The sequence below is a fragment of the Heptranchias perlo genome, unplaced genomic scaffold (genome assembly GCF_035084215.1).
Source record: "Heptranchias perlo isolate sHepPer1 unplaced genomic scaffold, sHepPer1.hap1 HAP1_SCAFFOLD_52, whole genome shotgun sequence".
Taxonomy (NCBI): Eukaryota; Metazoa; Chordata; class Chondrichthyes; order Hexanchiformes; family Hexanchidae; genus Heptranchias; species Heptranchias perlo.
Window position 1 is genome coordinate 3,714,302 of NW_027139537.1, and position 21,888 is coordinate 3,736,189.

General features: G+C 45.4%; 1 protein-coding gene across 1 annotated transcript; it reads left to right on the forward strand.

Moving 5' to 3' along the window:
• The first annotated feature begins 804 nt into the window (after window positions 1-804).
• On the forward strand, window positions 805-11,300 carry LOC137314564 (NACHT, LRR and PYD domains-containing protein 3-like). The gene is made up of 7 exons (XM_067979881.1): window positions 805-1,188; window positions 3,737-3,903; window positions 4,220-4,562; window positions 7,130-8,858; window positions 10,406-10,492; window positions 10,649-10,819; window positions 11,006-11,300. The coding sequence occupies exons 4-7, from the start codon at window positions 7,732-7,734 to the stop codon at window positions 11,175-11,177; spliced, it is 1,557 nt and encodes a 518-aa protein (XP_067835982.1). The 5' UTR covers window positions 805-1,188; window positions 3,737-3,903; window positions 4,220-4,562; window positions 7,130-7,731; the 3' UTR covers window positions 11,178-11,300.
• Window positions 11,301-21,888: the final 10,588 nt, after the last annotated feature.

Here is a 21,888-nt window from a genome sequence, read left to right on the forward strand (position 1 = left end):
GGTTTGGGAGGTGCTGTCGAAGAAGCCTTGGCGAGTTGCTGCAGTGCATCCTGTGGATGGTACACACTGTAGCCACAGTGCGCCGGTGGTGAAGGGAGTGAATGTTTAGGGTGGTGGATGGGGTGCCAATCAAGTGGGCTGCTTTATCTTGGATGGTGTCGAGCTTCTTGAGTGTTGTTGGAGCTGCACTCATCCAGGCAAGTGGAGAGTATTCCATCACACTCCTGACTTGTGCCTTGTAGATAGTGAACAGTGGTAAATCTCCTCACCTCCCACAGTGCTCATTAGTGTTAATATTAGAACAGTGGTAAATCTCCTCACCTCCCACAGTGCTCATTAGTGTTAATATTAGAACAGTGGTAAATCCCCTCCCCTCCTAAAGAGCTCATTAGTGTTAATATTAGAACAGTGGTAAATCTCCTCACCTCCTACAGTCTCATTAGTGTTAATATTAGAACAGTGGTAAATCTCCTCACCTCCTACGTGCTCATTTGTCAGGTACTGACTCCATGAGAAATATGTTTAATATATATATCCAATAGACGCACCAACCAGGACCCATCTCCATGAATTCACGGAGACTGTCACTGCCTATAGACACCAGAGGAATCACACCCAGCTGTATTTTGTGTATGTCGATAGATATCATATTCATCAAGTACCAGGATTTAATATCAAAACACAACCAGTCAAAAATATAAAACACTTCTGTGAATAAAATAATAAAACAGCGCCAGAAGTTAAAACCGAGTGAAGGGTCATTTAAATCATCAATGATCACCCCGCTCCATATTTCCCTCCAGAATATTCACTGCCTCAGGAATAAAGCTTTTCTGGCCTGCACTATGATTAAACCTAACGAATGGGCGCTCCGAGTGCAGAGTCTCTGCCGATGGGAGCCAGTCTGGAACTTGGATATTGTGATCAACGGGACTCACTGGATTTCACTGGGCAGCTGTCTGTGTCACACCTGATGTGGAGTGTTGTTCATCACACTCGGGAAATGCTCCATCCCAGAACTAAAAGCTGTTGAACTGATGGCGGAGGAGAGACTTGGTATCATGTTTAACAAGGGAACGTTCTCCTGCTCATTTTAATATTGCTGCCTAACGTCTGTCACAGCCTTGGCTGAAGCTTCAAACAGGGGAGAAAATCCAACACCCTCAACAAGAATGACAATGGACACAGGTAGGTTCACAGAATTCTTTAAAATTTCAATTGTGTCCTGACAAAAGCTCCAGATCACAAACAAGAAACTGCAGCTCACACAGGAAGAGGGAACAGCACAGATACTGTGTCGATAGCGGGAAGTGAGTGACCATCTAGAAGGACAGTGCAGTCACAGGTGGAGGGATCTCCTGAGTATTGTAACTGTCCAATAGATACCTGGTGTTGGGGACTGTAAGGTGGAGAGAGACAGTGAATCAGAGAATGGGCTTTCCGAGTAACAGTGTGAGACCGGGGAGCAGGGGGACACCCCGAGAAGGGCAGGTGGTTAGAGGCAAGTACGACACAGGAATAGGAGAACGATAATAGTGGAAGATTCTATTGTCACGGAACAGACAGACTCTTCTGCAGCCCTGAGCACGGCCCCAAATGGTAAGTTACCTCCCTGGTGTCAGAGGGAAGAACATCCTGGAACAGGTGGGACCATCTCTGGGAAGTAATGGAGAGCAGAAAATCGCCATGGTCGGAAACAATAACACGGATAGAAATACGTTTATCGAGGGAATATTGAGACTTAGCACTCGACTAAAAAACAAGGCTTAGAGTTGGCGATCTCTGGATTGTTTTCACTGGGCCGCTTAAAGGGGGAAATATGAGGCCGGTCAATGTGTGGCTGCAGGGCTGGAGCAGGAGGGAAGGGTTCACGGTCTTGGGGACTCGCGTGAGTTCAGGGAGAAGGGAAGGGACGGTCACGGTCTGAACTGACCAACAATGGTTTTACAGACTGGGTGAATGGAGCAGGAGGGAAGGGTTCACGGTCTTGGGGACTAGCGTGAGTTCAGGGAGAAGGGAAGGGACGGTCACGGTCTGAACCGACCAACAATGGTTTTACAGACTGGGTGAATGTAGCAGGAGGGCAGGGTTCACGGTCATGAGGACTGGAATGAGTTCAGGGAGAAGGGAAGGGACGGTCTCGGTCTGAACCGACCAACAATGGTTTTACAGACTGGGTGAATGTAGCAGGAGGGAAGGGTTCACGGTCATGAGGACTGGAATGAGTTCAGGGAGAAGGGAAGGGACGGTCTCGGTCTGAACCGACCAACAATGGTTTTACAGACTGGGTGAATGGAGCAGTGGGAGGGTTTCAGCTCATATGACTGGAGGGTGGGAAATCTCAGGTTCTGAGATTAGAGATTGGAATTAATAAAACTGTTGGACCAGTACAGAAGATTTATAAAATAGTGAAAAGTTATTAGCAGGAAAAAAGGAAGGTGGTGTTGAGAGATAAAGTCACTTGGTATTTAAAAAAAGCAAAGAAACGGAAACGGGTCAACATTCCAAAAAATCGGAGTTAGGTTTGTGTGTTATGTCTGTGAATATACAGATCATTCCAAACACATTCGGAAAATCAGAAGCATCAGAGATGTGATCGAGTATCTGTAAGACAGGGCCTGAGATTTCACAGGGTTCAGAGCGAAATGTTTCTGATTAAAACATTTTGAGGGGAGAGAAAAATAGTTCTGGACGCCAGTATTAATAAAAGTTTATAAGACAGAGTTAGAACAATAAAAGACTTGCATTTATAGCGCCTTTAATATTGAAAAACGATACAGGTTGCGTCAAGGTGCGATTATCAAACAAAATTTGACACCGAGACAAATAAGGAGATTTTCGGACGAATGACCAAAAGCTTGGGTAAAGTTGTCGGTTTTAAGGAGCGTCTTAAAGGAGAAGAGAGAGAAGGAGAGGTTTCGAAAATAAGGATGTTCCAGTGAACAATATTAAGATATAATCCATATGAATGCAGTTAAGCAATAGGAAGGGAAATAGCACAATACTCGGTCGGTTTTGCAGGCCAGCAAGAAGTTGAGCTGAGATAGAGGGAGAACTGGGAGAAATTAGTTGTGGATGAAGGTTTGGGGAGATCAAAAAATATTTCCTTCAGTTTCTAAAAATGATGGTGGAATTGAAAATGTTGGTGTACGAGAGGACGATGTGGGATCATAGTTAGAGATAACTGTAGAGTAGGATTTGGATCTGAGAAACATCGCCGAGGTGGATAAATCACTGGGCCCAGAGATAACATACCCGAGGCTAATAAAGGAAGTGAGAGCGGAGATAGGATGGACTCTGATCACAATTTCTCAATCCTCGTTTGTTATCAAAAATATCCAGGTGGACTGAAGGAGCCCAAGTAATGTCTCTTTTAAAATAGGGAGAGAGGGCCAACAGGTAACTGGAGACCAACTGGTTTCCGTCAGTCGTCGGCAAACTCCTTAAATCTGTAATTCCAGGTCGAATTACTGAACATTTAGAGACACAGGGGATGATCAGGGGAGGCTGGAACGGATTCGCTGCAGACAAGTCGTATTTGACAAATCTGATACAGCTTTGTTGAGAGGTGACTGTATAGATCGATGGAATGCAGCACATGCGGTGTATATGGGTTTTCAGAAGGTGTTTGATAATGTGCCTCACAGGAGGCTTCAGCCATTTGGTATAAGAGGAAATGTAGCCGCCCGGAGAGAAAGTCGATAATGTGTTTAGTTTTCTCCATTTTTGTTCACAGATCCGAACACTGCAATCACTGAGTTCCTGACAAATTGCGACGATTACCAGCTGTTCCAGTTGACGAAATTCTACCGGGACAGACTGGAACAGGCGATTGAAGAAGTGGTGGACGGAGTCAGCTCGTTGTTAACGTACGAGAGGCATTTCAGTGGACAGGAACATCGGGTAAGTGGGAGGGACACAGAATGAGTTTGGATTATTTCAACATCACAGAACTAACAGGATATCAGATCTTAGAATCATAGAATGTGACAGAACAGAAACAGGCCAAATAGGAAAGAAATTGATCAAACTGAAAATACAGTGAATCTGAAGCAATGATACGAAGAGGTGAAAATACCCAGTGGATCGGTCAGTGTCTGTGCAAAGGATAGGGGAACGGTTCGGGTGTAACTCTTGTGTGGACTGAAAACAAAAGGGAATCAGTTTTACTGGGACTGGGAAAAGGAGAGACCAATATATTCATTGTTATTCTTTACAGAAAGTCATTGATCTCGTGGAGAAGGGAAACAGGGCGGACAGTTCCAAACTTCTCCTAAATCTGGTGATGGAGAAAGGCTCTCGGGCCCGAAGGGTGATGTGGGAATCCTTTGTGAAAATGCACCATGTGGTACCAAAGTTGGACAAAATACTGAAAGAGATGCAGGAACTTGGTACGGTAAAATCTCAAACTGAATTCAATTTCAGATTGAAACACTGCAGAATTTACGATAACATTACACAGATCTGATTTCATGAAAGCTCAATGATTTAAACAGGTCCTGATCCATTTGATTATATGAACATCGGACGAGGTTTATCTGAAATACCCAGTCACCTGAATGGTAAGTGATGAAATGGACATTTTAAACCGTTTATTTCACTTCTGAGAATCAGAATGTTTGACTGTAGACTTTTGTTTAGAGATTGTCGGAATCTGGGAATCCGGAGGGAATAGAAATGAACCTCGTTTGAACTTGTCATCAACACCCAACTTTTCAAGTTCTAATTCATGCGGTTTCTGACATATTTTCTAAACATACAGAAGTTCCACTGTTGCACTTAATCCAGATGCTGATCACTATCACTTCTTAATTCTTATACTCAACTGACATTGTCCTGATACACTGTGAAATCCCATGGACACCTGGCAGGATCCTGATGCACTGTGAATCCCCATACAAAACTGGCAGGATCCTGATACACTGTGAATCCCCATACACACCTGGCAGGATCCCGATACACTGTGAATCCCCATACACACCTGGCAGCGACCCGGTACACTGTGAATCCCCATACACACCTGGCAGGATCCCGATACACTGTGACTCCCCATACACACCTGGTAGCGACCCGATACACTGTGAAACCCCAAACACACCTGACCGGATCCTGATACACTGCAAAACCCCAAACACACCTGGCAGGATCCTGATACACTCTGAAACTACATATACATCTGGCAGGATCCTGATACACTGTGAATCCCCATACACATCTGGCAGAATCCTGATACCCTGTAAAACCCCATACACACCTGTAAGGATCCCAACACTGTGAAACCCAATACACACCTGGCAGGATCTTGATACACCGTGGATCCCCATACACACCTGTCAGGATCCTGATACAATGTGAATCCCAATACACACCTGTCAGGATCCTGATACACTGTGAATCCCAATGCACACCTGTCAGGATCCTGATACACTGTGAATCCCAATGCACACCTGTCAGGATCCTGATACACTGTGAATCCCAATACGCACCTCCTTCGTGCTGCCCAGACATTCTGGTTTTCATAATTGAAGAGCAGTGCCTTGAGCCAGATGTTACTGCCCCCCCCCCCCTTGGAATCTCCCCACCACCAACTGGAAGGAAAGAGGTGGAGAAAAGCGAAACTTTAAAATGTTATCATTTCACAGCACAGAGCGAGACGCCAAAATGTTCGATCTGATCTGAGAAGTTCACACTTCCGAGATGTTCACACAAGGAAGTTATGGGCTGGCTCCCTAATGGCAGTGAAAGAGAGAACCTTATTTTACTCAAAGAATAGCCCTTTAACTCAGGGTCTTTTAAGACCTAATGTAATGACCAATGGAAACAGATTTAATTTCCCAAACCTTCATTGGAGGAATATCAGACCAAAATGAAACAACGGAGTATAATTACTGGGGAACAGTTGAAATGAACTGTGAATGTTTTCTGCTCTAACATTACACTGAGTGAAGTGAGCAACAGTTGTATTATTAATAATAATCGGTGATATGACAGGACTGTTATAAAAACACATTCAATTAATATACATAATAATTGCTGAAAAAGTGTTCACTATTTCTGAAACACAATACAACAGGAGAATGATTAGAGACAGGAAAAGACCATTTGGCCCAAATAAGCCTGTCCCTGTTAGAGAGATGACCCCACTTTTGCTTCCTCTCAGTGAATCCACAGAAACACGTTCAATTATCACTTCACCCCACTTACACTGTCCCTTTAGTGTCCTTCCCCGGTATCTGGTCCCTGCTTTCCAAAGCTTTGGGTGATTTCCCTTCGTATTTCTGACTTTCAATTTTCTCTGTTATTAATTATTTTGTTGATTGTGAGCCTGTTTCCTGCACTCATGTTCTGAATTCCATTAAAACATTTCAGAACCGAAGTTTCTCAGCCAAACAAAATACATTAATGCGCCAGCCTTCCCTCAACGCAAACTCCGATATCTTAAATCATCTTTCTGATTCCCCACTGTACATTAAGAATGGCATTAAGATTTACTTGCTATCACGTGATATAGAACAACAGGTAATACCCCAGATAACCTATCCGAGTCCCGTTTCTGAAAGCTTCCCCTCCATCGAGGTTAAACAGTGGAACTTCTGTCCATTCACAGTCTGTCCCTCTCCCAGTGCCCACAATATCCCAGATAACCTGCCTGAGGTCTGATACAATAACAGTGGAACTTCTGTCCATTCATCGTCTGTCTCTGTCCCACTGATACGCAAAACCCTATTTACCATTTCCGCAGAAGGACAGCACCACTGACAGTTTCATAGATTGATCAAATGGAACCTCCACTGTCGTATAACCAGGATCATGTTAAGGTTTCTATCAGATGTCTCCAGTGCAGTTCAGGGCTGATAGGATTAATTATCAGAGCGAAAATATCACCTTCATCGAAATCTCCATGTTCAGTAAATATTAGAATCAAGTGAGGATTTGAAACTTTTCACAGCCCTTGTTCACTTTCAAGCGAGGTTTTCAGCAACTGAGTTTAATTTCCTGCTCGCACCTCAATTGAAGCTATGAATTCAATCTCGGAACATTTCACTGAATAGTAAAGTGATATTGAGAATTTGTTTTTATATCAATACAACTAACATTGAGAACCACTTTCTGTCTGTTCTCATTGAAGATGTTCAACAGAAACACAAGGAAACACTCCGGGTCCAAACTGAAACACTGAGAGTGAACACGATCCTAACAAAGGAGAAGGTTAAGATTTTCCAGCTGGTCAATCTATACACTGAACTAACGGTCATTTCCACTGTTCTTGATCGGACACTTGTCGAACATGAACTGCTGGCAAGAGGCCGAGACCATGAAGAGTGGAGAAAGAAACATCTCCGGAGAGAACTGGAAAAAATCCGAAATGATCAACTGTTCCAGAGCAGTTTTTCCCGGAGAAAATCCAAATCTGGGAGTTCAGCAGCAGTGAGCGGAGTCGCGGGGATTGGAAAAACAACAATGGTACAAAAGATTGTTCATGACTGGGCCACTGGGAAAGTATACCCACACTTTCAATTTGTTTTCAGCTTTAGGTTCCGGGATTTGAATGCTATTAACTGTAGAATAAACCTGAGGAATCTGATACTGGATCTGTATCCTTACTTTGGAAATATTCTGGGAGAACTCTGGAAGAACCCAGAGTGATTACTGTTTACATTCGATGGTTTAGATGAATTCAAGGACAGTATCAATTTTGCTGACAATCGGAGAAATACAGAACCTCAGTACATGTGCACAGATCCTGAAGACTGGTGTGAAGTGTCTGACATTGTGTACAGTTTATTACAGCACAAGCTGCTCCCAGGATGTTCAGTGCTAGTGACCAGCCGCCCCACTGCATTACATTTATTGGAAAAGGCTGAGATCAGTGTCTGGGCTGAAATCCTTGGATTTGTTGGTGAGGAACGGAAGGAATATTTCAACAAGTTTTTTGAAGATCAGTCGGTGGCAGCAGCTGTTTTCAATCATGTGGAGGAGAACGAGATCCTGTACACCATGTGTTACAACCCTTCCTACTACTGGATCCTCGGTCTGTCACTGGGTCCCTTCTTCACACAAAGGGAAAGGAAACAGCAGCGTGTTCCCAAGACCATCACCCAACTATATTCCTACTATATTTACAACATTCTGAAAAACCATGGCCGAGAGATTGAATCCCCCCGTGATGTGTTACTGAAGATCGTTGAGATGGCTTTCACTGGGGTCTCCAAGAAGAAGATTGTGTTCAGAAATGGAGATTTGATCAAGTACAATCTGCAACCTTCCCAGTTCCTGTCTGGGTTCATGATGGAACTTTTGGAGAGAGATGATTCTGCCCAGAGTGTGGTTTACACATTCACCATCCAAGAGTTTGTAGCCGCACTCGCACAATTCCTGTCTCCATATCCAGGGAACATCCGGAAACTCCTCAGTGAAGCCCACAACAAGGAAGATGGGAGATTTGAGATATTTCTCCGTTTTGTTGTTGGTCTCTCCTCCTCACAGTCAGCTCGGCCCCTGGAGGAGTTTCTGGGTCCACTTCTTCATCAAACGATCTGCGGAGTGATTGACTGGGTGAAGGAGAAGGTTGAAGGACAGATTGGAAAGACAGAGCGTGAAACTGGGAAAAGGAACCTCCTGAACACATTCCACTACCTGTTTGAGTCTCAGAATAAAACACTGGCTCGGGTCACAGTGCGATCTGTGGAAACACTTACATTTAGTGAATTGAGACTGACCCCGATTGACTGTGCGGTGCTGTCTCATGTCATTGGACTCTGTGATACAATAAAACACCTCAATCTGGGGGGCTGCTCCATTCAGTGTGAAGGACTCCAGCGGCTGGGAACCGTAGTGCACAAATGCCAGGTGTTGAGGTGAATGATTATTTGTCTCTAACTGTCAGGCCAATTGTAGAACAATCACGGATTGTATTGCTGATCCGAAATGAAGGGAAACAAACAGTTCAGTTAAACCAGAGAGAAACAGATTCAACACAAATATGACAAATGATAAGAGGATCGGTTAGTAATTCCCTCAGGACTGGAGAATCTAAAATGGATCCTTGTGAACAATTCGGGATTTCACAATTTTTATCCGATCAGTAAATACAGGTCACTGAAAGAGTCTGATAATTTAATTGTAATAAATTATATTTATTGTTGTTTTTCTCACTGTCTGAGATACGTCCATTGAAGAGACTCCATCTCACTGTTACTTACACGTAGACCGACACTAATTGCAGCAGTCTGTGTGACGGAGCATCCCACCCTCTTACCGAGGTGTGGGGGCAAGTGACAGTCACCGGACTGTCAACGTGTGTAGGAGAGGGAAGCAGAAACACCAAACATTCAGTAACAAACAGCAAAACACAGCTTTCGGGCAGTCAACCGCCAGTGGGCGAGCTGAGCTTTCCCCGCAGGACAGTGATCCTTTATCTTAACTCATCAATGACCCAGCCCTTCTCACTCTCCAATACATCCACCATCTCTTCACCCAGCTGGCAGCACTCGTGCCTCTGAGTCAGAAGGTCGTGGATTCAGGCCCCTCGCTCATTAATCCAGGCCGACACTTCAGTGAGATTTGGGAACTAAAATCTGCCTTTGAAAAGGTTCCAATCTAACAGGTTGTGGGGTATTAGCCCAGGAGTACAGACACACACCGGCCAGCGGTGGGGCCTCACACACAGCGGGAGGCTCCTGGGTTAACCAGGGGGCAGTGAACCCGGGAATTTCCCATAATCTGCCCCCTGTGTGTGAGGCACCGCTCGGGGAGGGAACTTCAGAAAAATCCCCATAAACTGTCGGGAACGTTGCGCCTGAAATAAATGTGGAGAGAATTTAATGGGAATAAAGTGAGAGACTCCCCTCCCCGATAAACTAGAAGTACAGGGACATTTAAAACTAGTAACAGGACAGAATAAACTCTCCTTGTTACATAAAATCCTGGGGGATGGATTTTACAGCAGCCTTTAGTGCCGTTTCACAATATAACTCACCCCGAGGTATGAAACAGATTAATATAATACTGCATAAAGTACAGGTAATCACCACTTTATTATTTAATTCAGGAAAATTGCCCCATTCCCATAAAATCTGGGATTTAAGAATCAGCAGAAATGAGACAATTTCCCCAAACATGACGGGACCTCCAGGAGGGTGATTCTGATCATCAGGGAATGAGACCAGACTGAGGGACATTTGAAGGCTTCACACAGACAGCACTTTATTTAATAAATATATTTACTGACAGTCCCTGAATATATGGGGCGTTGGACAGAGTAAGATTCATTGTCAGCGACAGGGAAATCTAGTTATTAATTTCCTGAAGATACTACAGGAAACACTGAAAAATCAGAGAGAAATTGTGTCAGATCGGGGATTGGATTCAGTTTGGTTCTCACTCTCTGTCTGTTTGTGTTTAGACTGGCAGGAAATCAACTGGAAGATTCAGGGGTGAAACTATTGTCTGCGGCTCTGAGGAACCCGGACTGTAAAATACAGACACTGGAGTAAGTATCAGACTGTGTGAGATTGTGTTTGTAATAACTGGATGTCTAACACTGTACATTAATGTCAGTATAAGGAACAGTAATACAAATAAATACTGGGAATTTACTCTGATTCCTGTTATCTCTGCTCGCCTCTCTCCTCACTCTGATCTCCAGGTTATGGTACAACGGTCTCACAGCTTCTTGTGCCAATGATCTCTCCTCCGCTCTCAGTACAAACCGGTCACTGACGGTTCTGAACCTGGGTAATAATAAACTGGGAGATTCAGGAATGAAACTACTGTTTACGGCTCTGAGGAACCCGGACTGTAAAATACAGGAACTGCGGTAAGTATCAGATTGTGTGAGATTGTGTTTATAATAACTGGCTGTCTAACATTAAACATTATTATTAGTAAAATTAATAGTGTTACTAATAATGTACATTATTATTATTATTATCAGTAATAGTGTTATTAATAAACACTGGGGAATTACCCTGATTGCTGTTATTTCTCTCTCTCTCATCCCCAGTCTGGATGATGTCGGTCTCACAGATTCTTGTACCGAGGATCTCGTCTCTGCTCTCAGTACAAACCGGTCACTGACGGATCTGAACCTGGGATCAAACTCCTTCACAGACCGATCTGTCCCCGCTCTCCGGTCCCTCATACTGACCCGCAGGAGTCTGGAGCGGATCTGCTGAGTGTTTGTGTTAATGTTTAATGTAATAAATAAAATATCAGTGGGATTCAGTCCCTTTTATGGGTAATATTTCTCTGTAATTATTATTGAAATATTAACCCCAGTCTCCCCGTTATTTCCACTGTTGTTCAATCTGTTTATTTCCTGTTTAATCTTTAATCTGTTTCAGTCTGAGGGGGAATCTGTTCAGTCCAAACGGAAAGAGACACCTGGAGTCACTGCGGGAATCCAGACCCGGAATGAGAGTGGAAATGTGAACATTTCAATTGAAACCATTCCTGGTCTCATTATATGAACATTTCAATTCATAACCATTCCTGGTCTCATTATATGAACATTTCAATTTATAACCATTCCTGGTCTCATTATATGAACATTTCAATTTATAACCATTCCTGGTCTCATTATATGAACATTTCAATTTATAACCATTCCTGGTCTCATTATATGAACATTTTTGGCCGATTCTCTGTCCCTCCCCTTTAACCGGCCGCGCTCCAGGTTCAAATCCGAACGGCCCTTTAACGGTTTCCAGCTCGAGCTGAGCGAGCGTCGTCTCCCATTGTGACGTCAGAGGCCCAGCGACAGGGTCACGAGACTCAGTCACCCGGTCCCACAGCGCTGATTCTGCCGGATATCCGGGGCTGGATGGTCCCCAATGGGGCACTGGGTCAATGCACAGACAGGAAGGACCCAGAGTGGGGCTCAGTCTGGGCTGCAGTGGGACACTGGGTCAATGCACAGACAGGAAGGACCCAGAGTGGGGCTCAGTCTGGGCTGCAGTGGGACACTGGGTCAATGTACAGACAGGAAGGGCCCAGGGTGGGGCTCAGTCTGGGCTGCAGTGGGACACTGGGTCAATGTACAGAGAGGAAGGGCCCAGGGTGGGGCTCAGTCTGGGCTGCAGTGGGACACTGGGTCAATGTACAGACAGGAAGGGCCCAGGGTGGGGCTCAGTCTGGGCTGCAGTGGGACACTGGGTCAATGTACAGACAGGAAGGGCCCAGGGTGGGGCTCAGTCTGGGCTGCAGTGGGACACTGGGTCAATGTACAGACAGGAAGGGCCCAGGGTGGGGCGCAGTCTGGGCTGCAGTGAGACACTGGGTCAATGTACAGACAGGAAGGGCCCAGGGTGGGGCTCAGTCTGGGCTGCAGTGGGACACTGGGTCAATGTACAGACAGGAAGGGCCCAGGGTGGGGCTCAGTCTGGGCTGCAGTGGGACACTGGGTCAATGTACAGAGAGGAAGGGCCCAGGGTGGGGCTCAGTCTGGGCTGCAGTGGGACACTGGGTCAATGTACAGACAGGAAGGGCCCAGGGTGGGGCTCAGTCTGGGCTGCAGTGGGACACTGGGTCAATGTACAGACAGGAAGGGCCCAGGGTGGGGCTCAGTCTGGGCTGCAGTGGGACACTGGGTCAATGTACAGACAGGAAGGGCCCAGGGTGGGGCGCAGTCTGGGCTGCAGTGAGACACTGGGTCAATGTACAGACAGGAAGGGCCCAGGGTGGGGCTCAGTCTGGGCTGCAGTGGGACACTGGGTCAATGCACAGACAGGAAGGGCCCAGGGTGGGGCTCAGTCTGGGCTGCAGTGGGACACTGGGTCAATGTACAGACAGGAAGGGCCCAGGGTGGGGCTCAGTCTGGGCTGCAGTGGGACACTGGGTCAATGTACAGACAGGAAGGTCCCAGGGTGGGGCTCAGTCTGGGCTGCAGTGGGACACTGGGTCAATGTACAGACAGGAAGGTCCCAGGGTGGGGCTCAGTCTGGGCTGCAGTGGGACACTGGGTCAATGTACAGACAGGAAGGGCCCAGGGTGGGGCTCAGTCTGGGCTGCAGTGGGACACTGGGTCAATGTACAGAGAGGAAGGGCCCAGGGTGGGACTCAGTCTGGGCTGCAGTGGGACACTGGGTCAATGTACAGACAGGAAGGGCCCAGGGTGGGGCTCAGTCTGGGCTGCAGTGGGACACTGGGTCAATGTACAGACAGGAAGTGTGCAGGGTAAGATGTGTCCTTATGTGCAGTATGTGTCCCTCCCAGTGAGGAGTCAGACTCTGTAACAAGTGTCCCTTCAACCCTGCAAAATCTCTGCCCTCCTCCAATTCCGGTCGCTTGCACATCCCCCACTGTCATTGCTCCACCATTGGCGGCCGTGCCTTCAGCTGTCTGGGCCCTAAGCTCTGGAATTCCCTCCCTATACCTCTCCGCCTCTCTCTCCTCCTTTTAAAACTCTTCTGAAAACCTACCTTTTTGCCCAAGTTTTTGATCACTTGTCCTAATACCTCATTGTGTGGCTCGGTATCACATGAATATCTCCTGTGAAGCGCCCTGTGTCGTTTTATTACTATAAAGGTGCAATATAAATGTAAGTTGTTGTCTGTGTGCTGTGTTAATAAAACTCCACCGTTTACTTCACCTCAGGCCTGGTCTCTTTTTTTGATGGTGTTCGTGTTCTAAAATATTGAATAAAAGATCCTGGAAATTCCATCCCTCTTCCTCCAAGCGGCATCGCAGACCTGACTGTTTGGTCCAGTGAACAGTGTGTGTGTGTGTCGGGGGGAGGGCTCTTACTCGGGAGGCTGGATATGCAATTTACACAAAATGGTGAGAGGGACTGTGAGCAAAAGAGCTCAGCTGGGACCCCACAATCTGGCCTCCCGACATGCAATGCAAAATGGCCGCCGTGAACCCGCTGCAAAATCACAGAATGATACATCACAAAGGGAAGCCATTCAGCCCATCGTGCCGGTGTCGGCTCTTTTAAAAAGCTAACCAGATGGTCCCATTACCCTGATCTTTCCCCATGGCCAACACATTTTTCCTTTTCTAGTAATTCTCTAATTCCCTTTTGAAAGTTACTATTGAATCTGCTTCCACCTCCCGTTCAGGCAGTGAATTGCAGATCATTACATCTCGCTGCATAAAATATAATCCTTCCTCATGTCACCTCTGTATCTTTTGACAATTATTTTGAATCTGTGTCCTCTGGTTACTGACCCCCTGCCACTGGAAACAGTTTCTCCTTATTTACTCCATCAAAACCCCTCAAATGACCGCTTTGTCCCCTCAGAGTTGTCCCATCTCTCCGAAACACAAGCATCTTTTTGAAATTATAACAAACCCTATCAGCCTGTCCAGTTGTTCACGTTTCCGACGTTAATCTCCTCTCGGCCCCTGTTTGTCTCACACTGGGTTAACGTGTTTCTGTAACATTGCAGGCCGGGCTACTTTAACCCCAGGCTTTAACCTGATTAAATCACAACGGTCACAATCGAACAGGAACATGTTAAACCGAGGCCCCAAAAACCAGGGCCCAGAGAGGAAATTAAACCACAGGGCAATAAACAGACCGAACTCTCGTGGGCCCTGTTTGGGTGCAGCCTGTTGAGGAGGCCACGGTCGGTCTCCTCTGGGGGAGGCCTCCATAAGTCCCCTTTCGGGAAGAAGGTCTCGGTCGGTCTCCTCTGGGGGAGGCACAGGTCTCCCTAGAGGGATCCCAAACTGGCAGTCTTTATATTTAGACCACCATCACAACAACTACCACTACTTCTACAACAACAACTTACATTCGTCGGATAGCTACCTTGGACAAAATAGCGGCAAGTACCGCGCAGAGTGTCCCCAGTGATATCGCAGTGAACCCAGAGTGCACCCAGTGATCCCAGAGTGCACCCAGTCACCCCACAGTGAACCTAGGGTGCACCCAGGGATTCCAGAATGCACCCAGTCAACCCAGAGTGATCCCAGAGCGCTGCCAGGGATTCCTGAGTGCACCCAGGGACCCCAGATTGCACCCAGTGATCCCAGAGTGCGCCCCGTCACACCAGAGTGCTCCCAGGGTGGCAGTCTTTGTATTTAGACCACCACCACAACAACGGATACAACAACAACAATGTGTATTCAAGCACGGCGGCAATCTTGGATAAAATGGCGGCGATTACCGCAGCCATCTTGGACGAAATAGCGGCAAGGACCTCAAGGCTGTTCGACAGGAACAGGAGAAGGCCATTCAGCCCCTCGAGCTTGTTACACAGTTACAGGAGGAGGTCATTCATCCCCTGAAGGCTGTTACACAGGAACAGGAGGAGGCCATTCAGCCCCTCGAGCCCGTGACACTGTTACTAGAGGCCGATCAGTCCCTCAAACCTGTTACATTGGAAAAGGAGGAGGCTATTCAGCCCTTCGAGACTGTTATACAGGATCTGGACGCCATTCAGCCTCTTGCGCTTATTACATAGGAAGAAGAGGAGTCCATTCAGCCACACGCGCCTGTTACATAGGAACAGGAGCAGACAATTCAGCTCCTCAACCTGTTCCGCCATTCAATTAGATCATGACTAATCTGTATCTTAACTCCATCTACTCACATTGGTTCCAGAATCCTTCATACCCTTGACTAACAAAAGTCTATCAATCTCCGTTTTGAAATTTCGGATTGACTCCCAGCCTCAACAGACTTTTGTGGGAGAGAGTTCCAGATCTCCACTACCCTTTTGTGAAGAAATGCTTCCTGAAATCACTCCTGGACGGCCGAGCTCTAATTTTAAGGTTATGCCGCCTTGTTCCAGACTCCCCCAACAGAGGAAGTAGTTTCTCTCTATCTGCCCTATCAACTCATTTCATCATCTTAAACGCTTCAATTCAATCACACCTTAATCTTCTATATTCAGGGGAATACAAGGCTAGTCCATGCAACCTGTCCTCATAATTTAATCCCTTTTAGCCCCGATATCATTCTGGTGAATCTGAGCTGCAGCCCTTCCAAGGGCAATATATCCTTCCTGAGGGTCAGTGCCCAGAACTGAATGCAGTCCTCCAGATGGGCTCTAACCAGAGCTCTGTACAGCCGGAACATAACTTCCACCCCTTTATATTCCAGCCCTCGAGAAATAAAGACCGACATTCTATTCGCCTTTTTAATTATTTTTGTAACTGTCCACTAGCTTTTAATGATTTCTGTACTTGGACCCTAAATCTCTCTGCTCCTCCACAGTTCAGAGCTCCTCACTATTTAGAAATCTCTCTGATCTATCTTTCTTAGATCCGAAGTGAATGGCCTCACATTTCCCCACATTGAACTCCATTTACCACAGTTTTACCCACTCACATAATCTCTCAATGTCCTGGGAATGTTTGGTGCTTTTGTTTGTTTGGAGAATGCTTTATATCAGATCGTTATTTTAAAAAGATTACAATGATTTTTATTTTGTACAGTTTGAACAAGATCATTATTCCCCGATCAGTAAAATGTCGGTGGTTTTCATATACTGGTGACAGTTCAGAGATAGTTGCCTTTTTGTCGACTTTAATGAAGTGAAATTTTGCTGATTTAAAATCAGCTGTATTTCTAAACTTGAAAAAGCAGCTCCTCTGTTAGGTGAGGCTTCACTCCCAATGTCTCAGTGTTTCCGCTTGTCCTGATATCAATGTAACATTTGAAGGGCGCCAGATAATGAACAGTGAAACCCCTTCAGATTATCTCAGCCCACTCGTTCTATCCAGTGCCTAATAGTGCCTGCTCTTCAGAGGGTGACAGATTCACACTACACTGGACCTTGTTTCAGACTTTAACTGACAAACAAATTGATGAAACAGTAAGAGAATAAACAAATAGGAGAAGTAAGACAACAGTTTTACAGTAAAGATCAACCAGATCCTTATTGGAAAAGAAAATTATAAATAATTCACAAATACTATACGGAACTGTGACCGAACCTTTGAACATCCTGGTTCTTTGTTGTCTTTTTCTCACAGACTATGGAAACTGTCGACTTGATGAACATTCTCAGAGATTCCAAACAGACTCACCAGTTTGAAAAAGACAGGCTGATAAATGCCTTCAAAACAGTGACTGGGAGCCAGTCATTTTAAGCAATGATCTGTTTAATTCAAAAGAAACTGCCAATCAGAACTGTACGAGAAGAAATGAACCCGGAGGTTTGTATCTGAATCAAATGTTTGACTTTGTGAGGTGCAGGCTGCCTTTCAGAGGGGCAACCTGCCTTCAAGAGGTGCAGGCTGCCTTTCAGAGGTGCGAAGCACTCACACAATATAGCCCCCCACCCCCCGTCCTGCTGGTGAGTGGCCGTTCAACAGCGCAGACAGGCCTGACTGCTCGCAGGAATCAGGTTAATCACCAGGCAGCACCAATCTCACGGACTGTCTGCATCTCAATGACCGGGTGCAGGTTAATCACTCGGGGGTTAATCGACCCCCGCGCCCGGATTCTGGGGGTTATCGAATTTAACCCCGTACATTTCTTTATATATATTTTACATAGAATACAGCACGACACAGCAACAGGCCATTCAGCCCATCTGGATAATGAAGTTCCCCTGAATTTCTTATTTGACAACAACTTCTGGAGTAGAAAATATAATACAATACATAATCTAATATTCTACGTAGATATATTTAACATCGAATGTACAGTACAGCACAGTACAGTGTCCATTCGGCCCGACTACTATTTCTGCTTTACAACAGCTACTTTTTAAACATAAAATACAATACAATATATCTTTATATAAATATTACATAGAATTCCGCACGTCACCGAAACAGGCCATTCGGCCCATTTGGATAATTAAATATCCCACAGTGACCAAGTGATCCCACAGTGCACCCAGTGATAGTGCCCCATTGATCCACAGTGTCCCAGTGATCTCAAGTGCATCCAGTGATCCCACAGTGATTGCAGAGTGACCCATTGATACCACAGTGCATTTGTGATAGTGCCTCAGTCATGCACAGTGTCCCAATGATCCACAGTGCACCCAGTGATCCCACAGTGATCGCAGCGTGACCCAGTGATCCTACAGTGCACCCAGTGATCCCACAGTGATCGCAGCGTGACCCAGTGATCCTACAGTGCACCCAGTGATATTGCCGCAGTGATCCAAAGTGTCTCCTTGATCCCAATGTGCCCCAGTTCTCTCAAAGTGATCCCACTGATCCCACAGTGTCCCAGTGATCCAAAAATACCCCAATGAACCTGCAGTGTCCCAGTTACCCCACAGTGACCCAGACAAAACTCACGTGAGTCTATTTGGGTGCAGCCTGTGTTAAAGGCCTCGGTCAGTGCCCTGTGGAGAGAAAGCTGTAGTTTGTGGTCAACTTACAGTTTGTGGCTTTTTCCAATCAGCCAAAGAGTTCAAACAAATTCATTGCATTTAAAAGAGCCAAAGCAAAACGTTTTTTAAAAAACCTAACACACAGCATGATCCCTCACTCAGTTACAGGGACAATCTCTCAGCAACATTCATTTACACAGAAACAAAGCCCAGTTTATAAAGGAGAAAAATCTAAGTCGTAAAAGATTGAGAGACAATCTTTATCGACAACAACTTGTATTTATATCTTACAGCAACGACTACAACATCAATTTGCATTATTACATATATATGTATTTGCATAATACAACTACTATTACAAAGCCTCCATAAAGGATGTGGGGAAAGAGCAAAGGAGGAAATGGGACGAATTGGACAGCCCTTTCAAAGAGCTGACACAGGCACAGTGGGGCGAAAGGCCTCCTCTTGTGCCATAGTTACCATTAAACCTTAAATCTATGAAAAACAACTTCAATGTCATGAACCTGAAACAAAATGGACACCAGTAAGGCAGTCATCTGACTGAGGGGCAAGCTGGACATCTTACTGAGGGGCAAGGCTGCCATTTAACTGAGGGGCAAGCTGGACATCATACTGAGGGGCAAGCTGGACATCATACTGAGGGGCAAGCTGGACATCTTACTGAGGGGCAAGGCTGCCATTTAACTGAGGGGCAAGGCGGCCAAATTACTGAGGGGACAAGATGGTCATATTGCACAAATTGGCCGCCATGAAGCAAAATGACCACCTTGCTCCTGAAATCTAATGGCTGCCAATAAGGCAGCCATCTTACTGAGGGGCAAGGTGAAGCGAGCTGTGGTGAGAGACACGGGGAGGGTTCATTTGCTGTTCCTGTTAAATCACTGTTGAACTATAGTTAAAAATACAAACTGAGTGAGACTGGCACCAGCTGGTGTTTAACACAAAGACAGAGGAGCAGCGAGGAAATCAAGGACCAAAATGTGAACTTCTGCAAAAAAATGGAATAACATTTGGTTATTTGGACGTAATGCTTCTGGAGAAGGAGAGACTAAACATTCGGAGGAAACGTCAAATGAGCCATTTTGTGGAGTGTTTGCAATTCTAGCTTCTATTAAATAAATCAGACTCAATCTGAATGCAGTTCTGATCTCGGATTTGGTTCATTTCTCTATTATTCATATTTTTCTTTAATCTGAAACAATAACAGTACTTGTAACAGTAACAGAACAGGAGAGTGCTGCAGGACCCTGTCCAGTTTAGTAACACAGCAGAAGGGGTAAGAGTACATTGTGATTTATTACAGAATCCCAGCAGCTCAATGGGAAAGTTACACATGGTACAGATGGAGGAGTAAAATGGTGCAAAGTGATTTTACACTTTAATTTGGGGCAATGACTTTTTATCTCCAAAAGGTTAAAATTTATGTTTAAATAATGGGCTCTTTATCCTAAAGAAACTTCAGGCACAAACCATGGCTTTATGAACAAAACAATCATTTATTATTCTTAATACACTAGAAAAATTTACATTAGAATTTAATCAACATCTGGGGATTATACCCGATTTAGAATTGCTTTAACACCAATAAAACAACACATTCTGAATTCCCAAAATGCATAACCGTTTGGAAATCCAATGTCCATCTTCGACTAAGCTGATAACGAAAGTTATATCCTCATGGTTGACTCAAGCTTGCCTGGAAGATTCCAGGCGTTTTGATGGATACCGTTGTAGTGTAGCCTGTCTCACCCTGGCATCCAGGTCATCTGCTTCACAGGCAATCTGTAAACCAGCATCGAGGCATCAAGCTGGGAGGTAGCGAGCAGTCAGGAAGATTCCAGGTGAGGTGCTGCTGACAGGAAGTGAAAGGTGAGGTTGGAGCAGCATTGGTGGATCTGCGTCTCTCCCCACTCAACTTCTGCCCAGCTTCTTTATAACATAGAACCACACCTCTGGGACGTTAGCTTATCAAAAATAGGTTCCTACAAATACAACCCATGATTGATTGACACTTCACTTGTTTTCTCTCAGTGTCCACAACGTAGCCAAATCAAGCCAGCAGGAGTTCAAACCACCTCTCGCCCTCCTGGAATCGTTATTATTGCTATGGTGATCGATCCTCTGCTGTGTGGTCTTTCACAACGTGTCATTAACAATCCTTCCAACAGCCCTTCCTCCTTTTAATCGTCATTTTCCTTCAGACATGCTGAAGCGGATTTAGTCTCAGGCTTTCGTTGATCAGATGAATGTTTACTACACGGGACAGCTGGGAAACTCCTGCAGTAAGTAATGGTTAGGGTCAGGTACACAAGGCTGAGTGACTTTATTGTGCAGCCTCCTGGCATCACCTCTATCTTTGTTTCTCTCTGTGGATCTACTTTTCCCTTTTCCTTCTTTCTATCTGTCTCTTCCTCCTTCCCTTTCCATCTGTCTTTATATCATTCTGTTTGCTTCTCACTCTCTGCAGCTCTACTTCTGCCTACTTCTTTCTCTCGGTTTCTATTTGACTTCTCGAACTCTTCTTTGAATCTGTTTCTGTATTTCATTCCATCTCTCTCAGTATCTGTTTAAATATTTGTATTTCTCCTCCTCTCTCCTGTTTTCTATTTTCTCCCTGCTTTCTGTATCTCTTTTTCTCTTTCTCTTTGTCGTTTTATGTCTGACACTCTCCTGCTTTGACTCTCTCTCAGTCTCTAGTTATTTTGAATTGATTTCATCTGTCTGTTTACCTCTCCTCTCCTCTCACTTTGTAATTATTTGGCAGTGTCTCTCTCTCTCATTATGTGTGTAAATATATATAGAAATATATATATCGATATGATTTCTTTCTCTCTTTATTGTTCTCTCTTGTCTTAATAACTTACTCCTTATTTCTCTCCGTCTCTGAGTAAATCTGTCTCTGCCCCTCTATTTCTGCAGTTTTCTCAGTGGTACATTTATTTTGTCCTTGGGTTCTCTCTCTGTCTGTCCCTCTCTCTGTCTCTCGTCTCTCTCCCTCTGCCTCTCTTTCTGTCTCTTTCTCTCCCTCTCTCTGCCCTCTCTGTCTCTCCCTCTCTCTGTGTCTTCCTCCTGGTCTCTCTCTCTCTCTCTCTCGGCCTCTCTCTGTGCCATTCTCTTTGTCTCTCTCTCTCTCTGTTTCTCTCTTTCCCTCGCTTCTCTCTCTCTATATCTCCCTCTCTGTCTCTCTGCCTCTCCTTCTTTCTCTCCCTCTCTCTCTCCCACTCTCTCTCCCTCTCTCTTCACCTTGTCTCTCTTTCTCTGTCTCTCTCTCCCTGTCTCTCTCCAACTCTCTCTTTGTCTCTGCCTCTCCCTCTCTCATTCTCTCTGTCTCCCTCTCTATGTCTCTGTCTCTCTCTAATTGCCTCGCCCTTTCTCTCGCTCTTTCTCGCTCCCCCACTCCCTCTTTCTCACTCTCTCTCTCTCTCCCGTTCTCCCCCTCCCCTCTCTCTCTCTGTCCCTCTCTCTGTCTCCCCTCTCTCTCTCCCATCCTCTCTCCCTCTCTCCCACCAGTTATGTGAAGTACACACATCCTGATCAGGTCCACAGAAGTGACTTTGATTTCCAGCTTTGCCCATTTTGCCTTGCGGTCAGTTAATTAAAGTCCAGCTGAGCTGTTTAG

Coding starts and splice junctions, on each gene's coding strand:
- LOC137314564 (XM_067979881.1), top strand. CDS start 7,732: ATGTGCACAGATCCTGAAGACTGGTGTGAAGTGTCTGACATTGTGTAC. Junction 8,859..10,405: donor CACAAATGCCAGGTGTTGAG/GTGAATGATTAT, acceptor GTTTGTGTTTAG/ACTGGCAGGAAATCAACTGG. Junction 10,493..10,648: donor TGTAAAATACAGACACTGGA/GTAAGTATCAGA, acceptor TCTGATCTCCAG/GTTATGGTACAACGGTCTCA.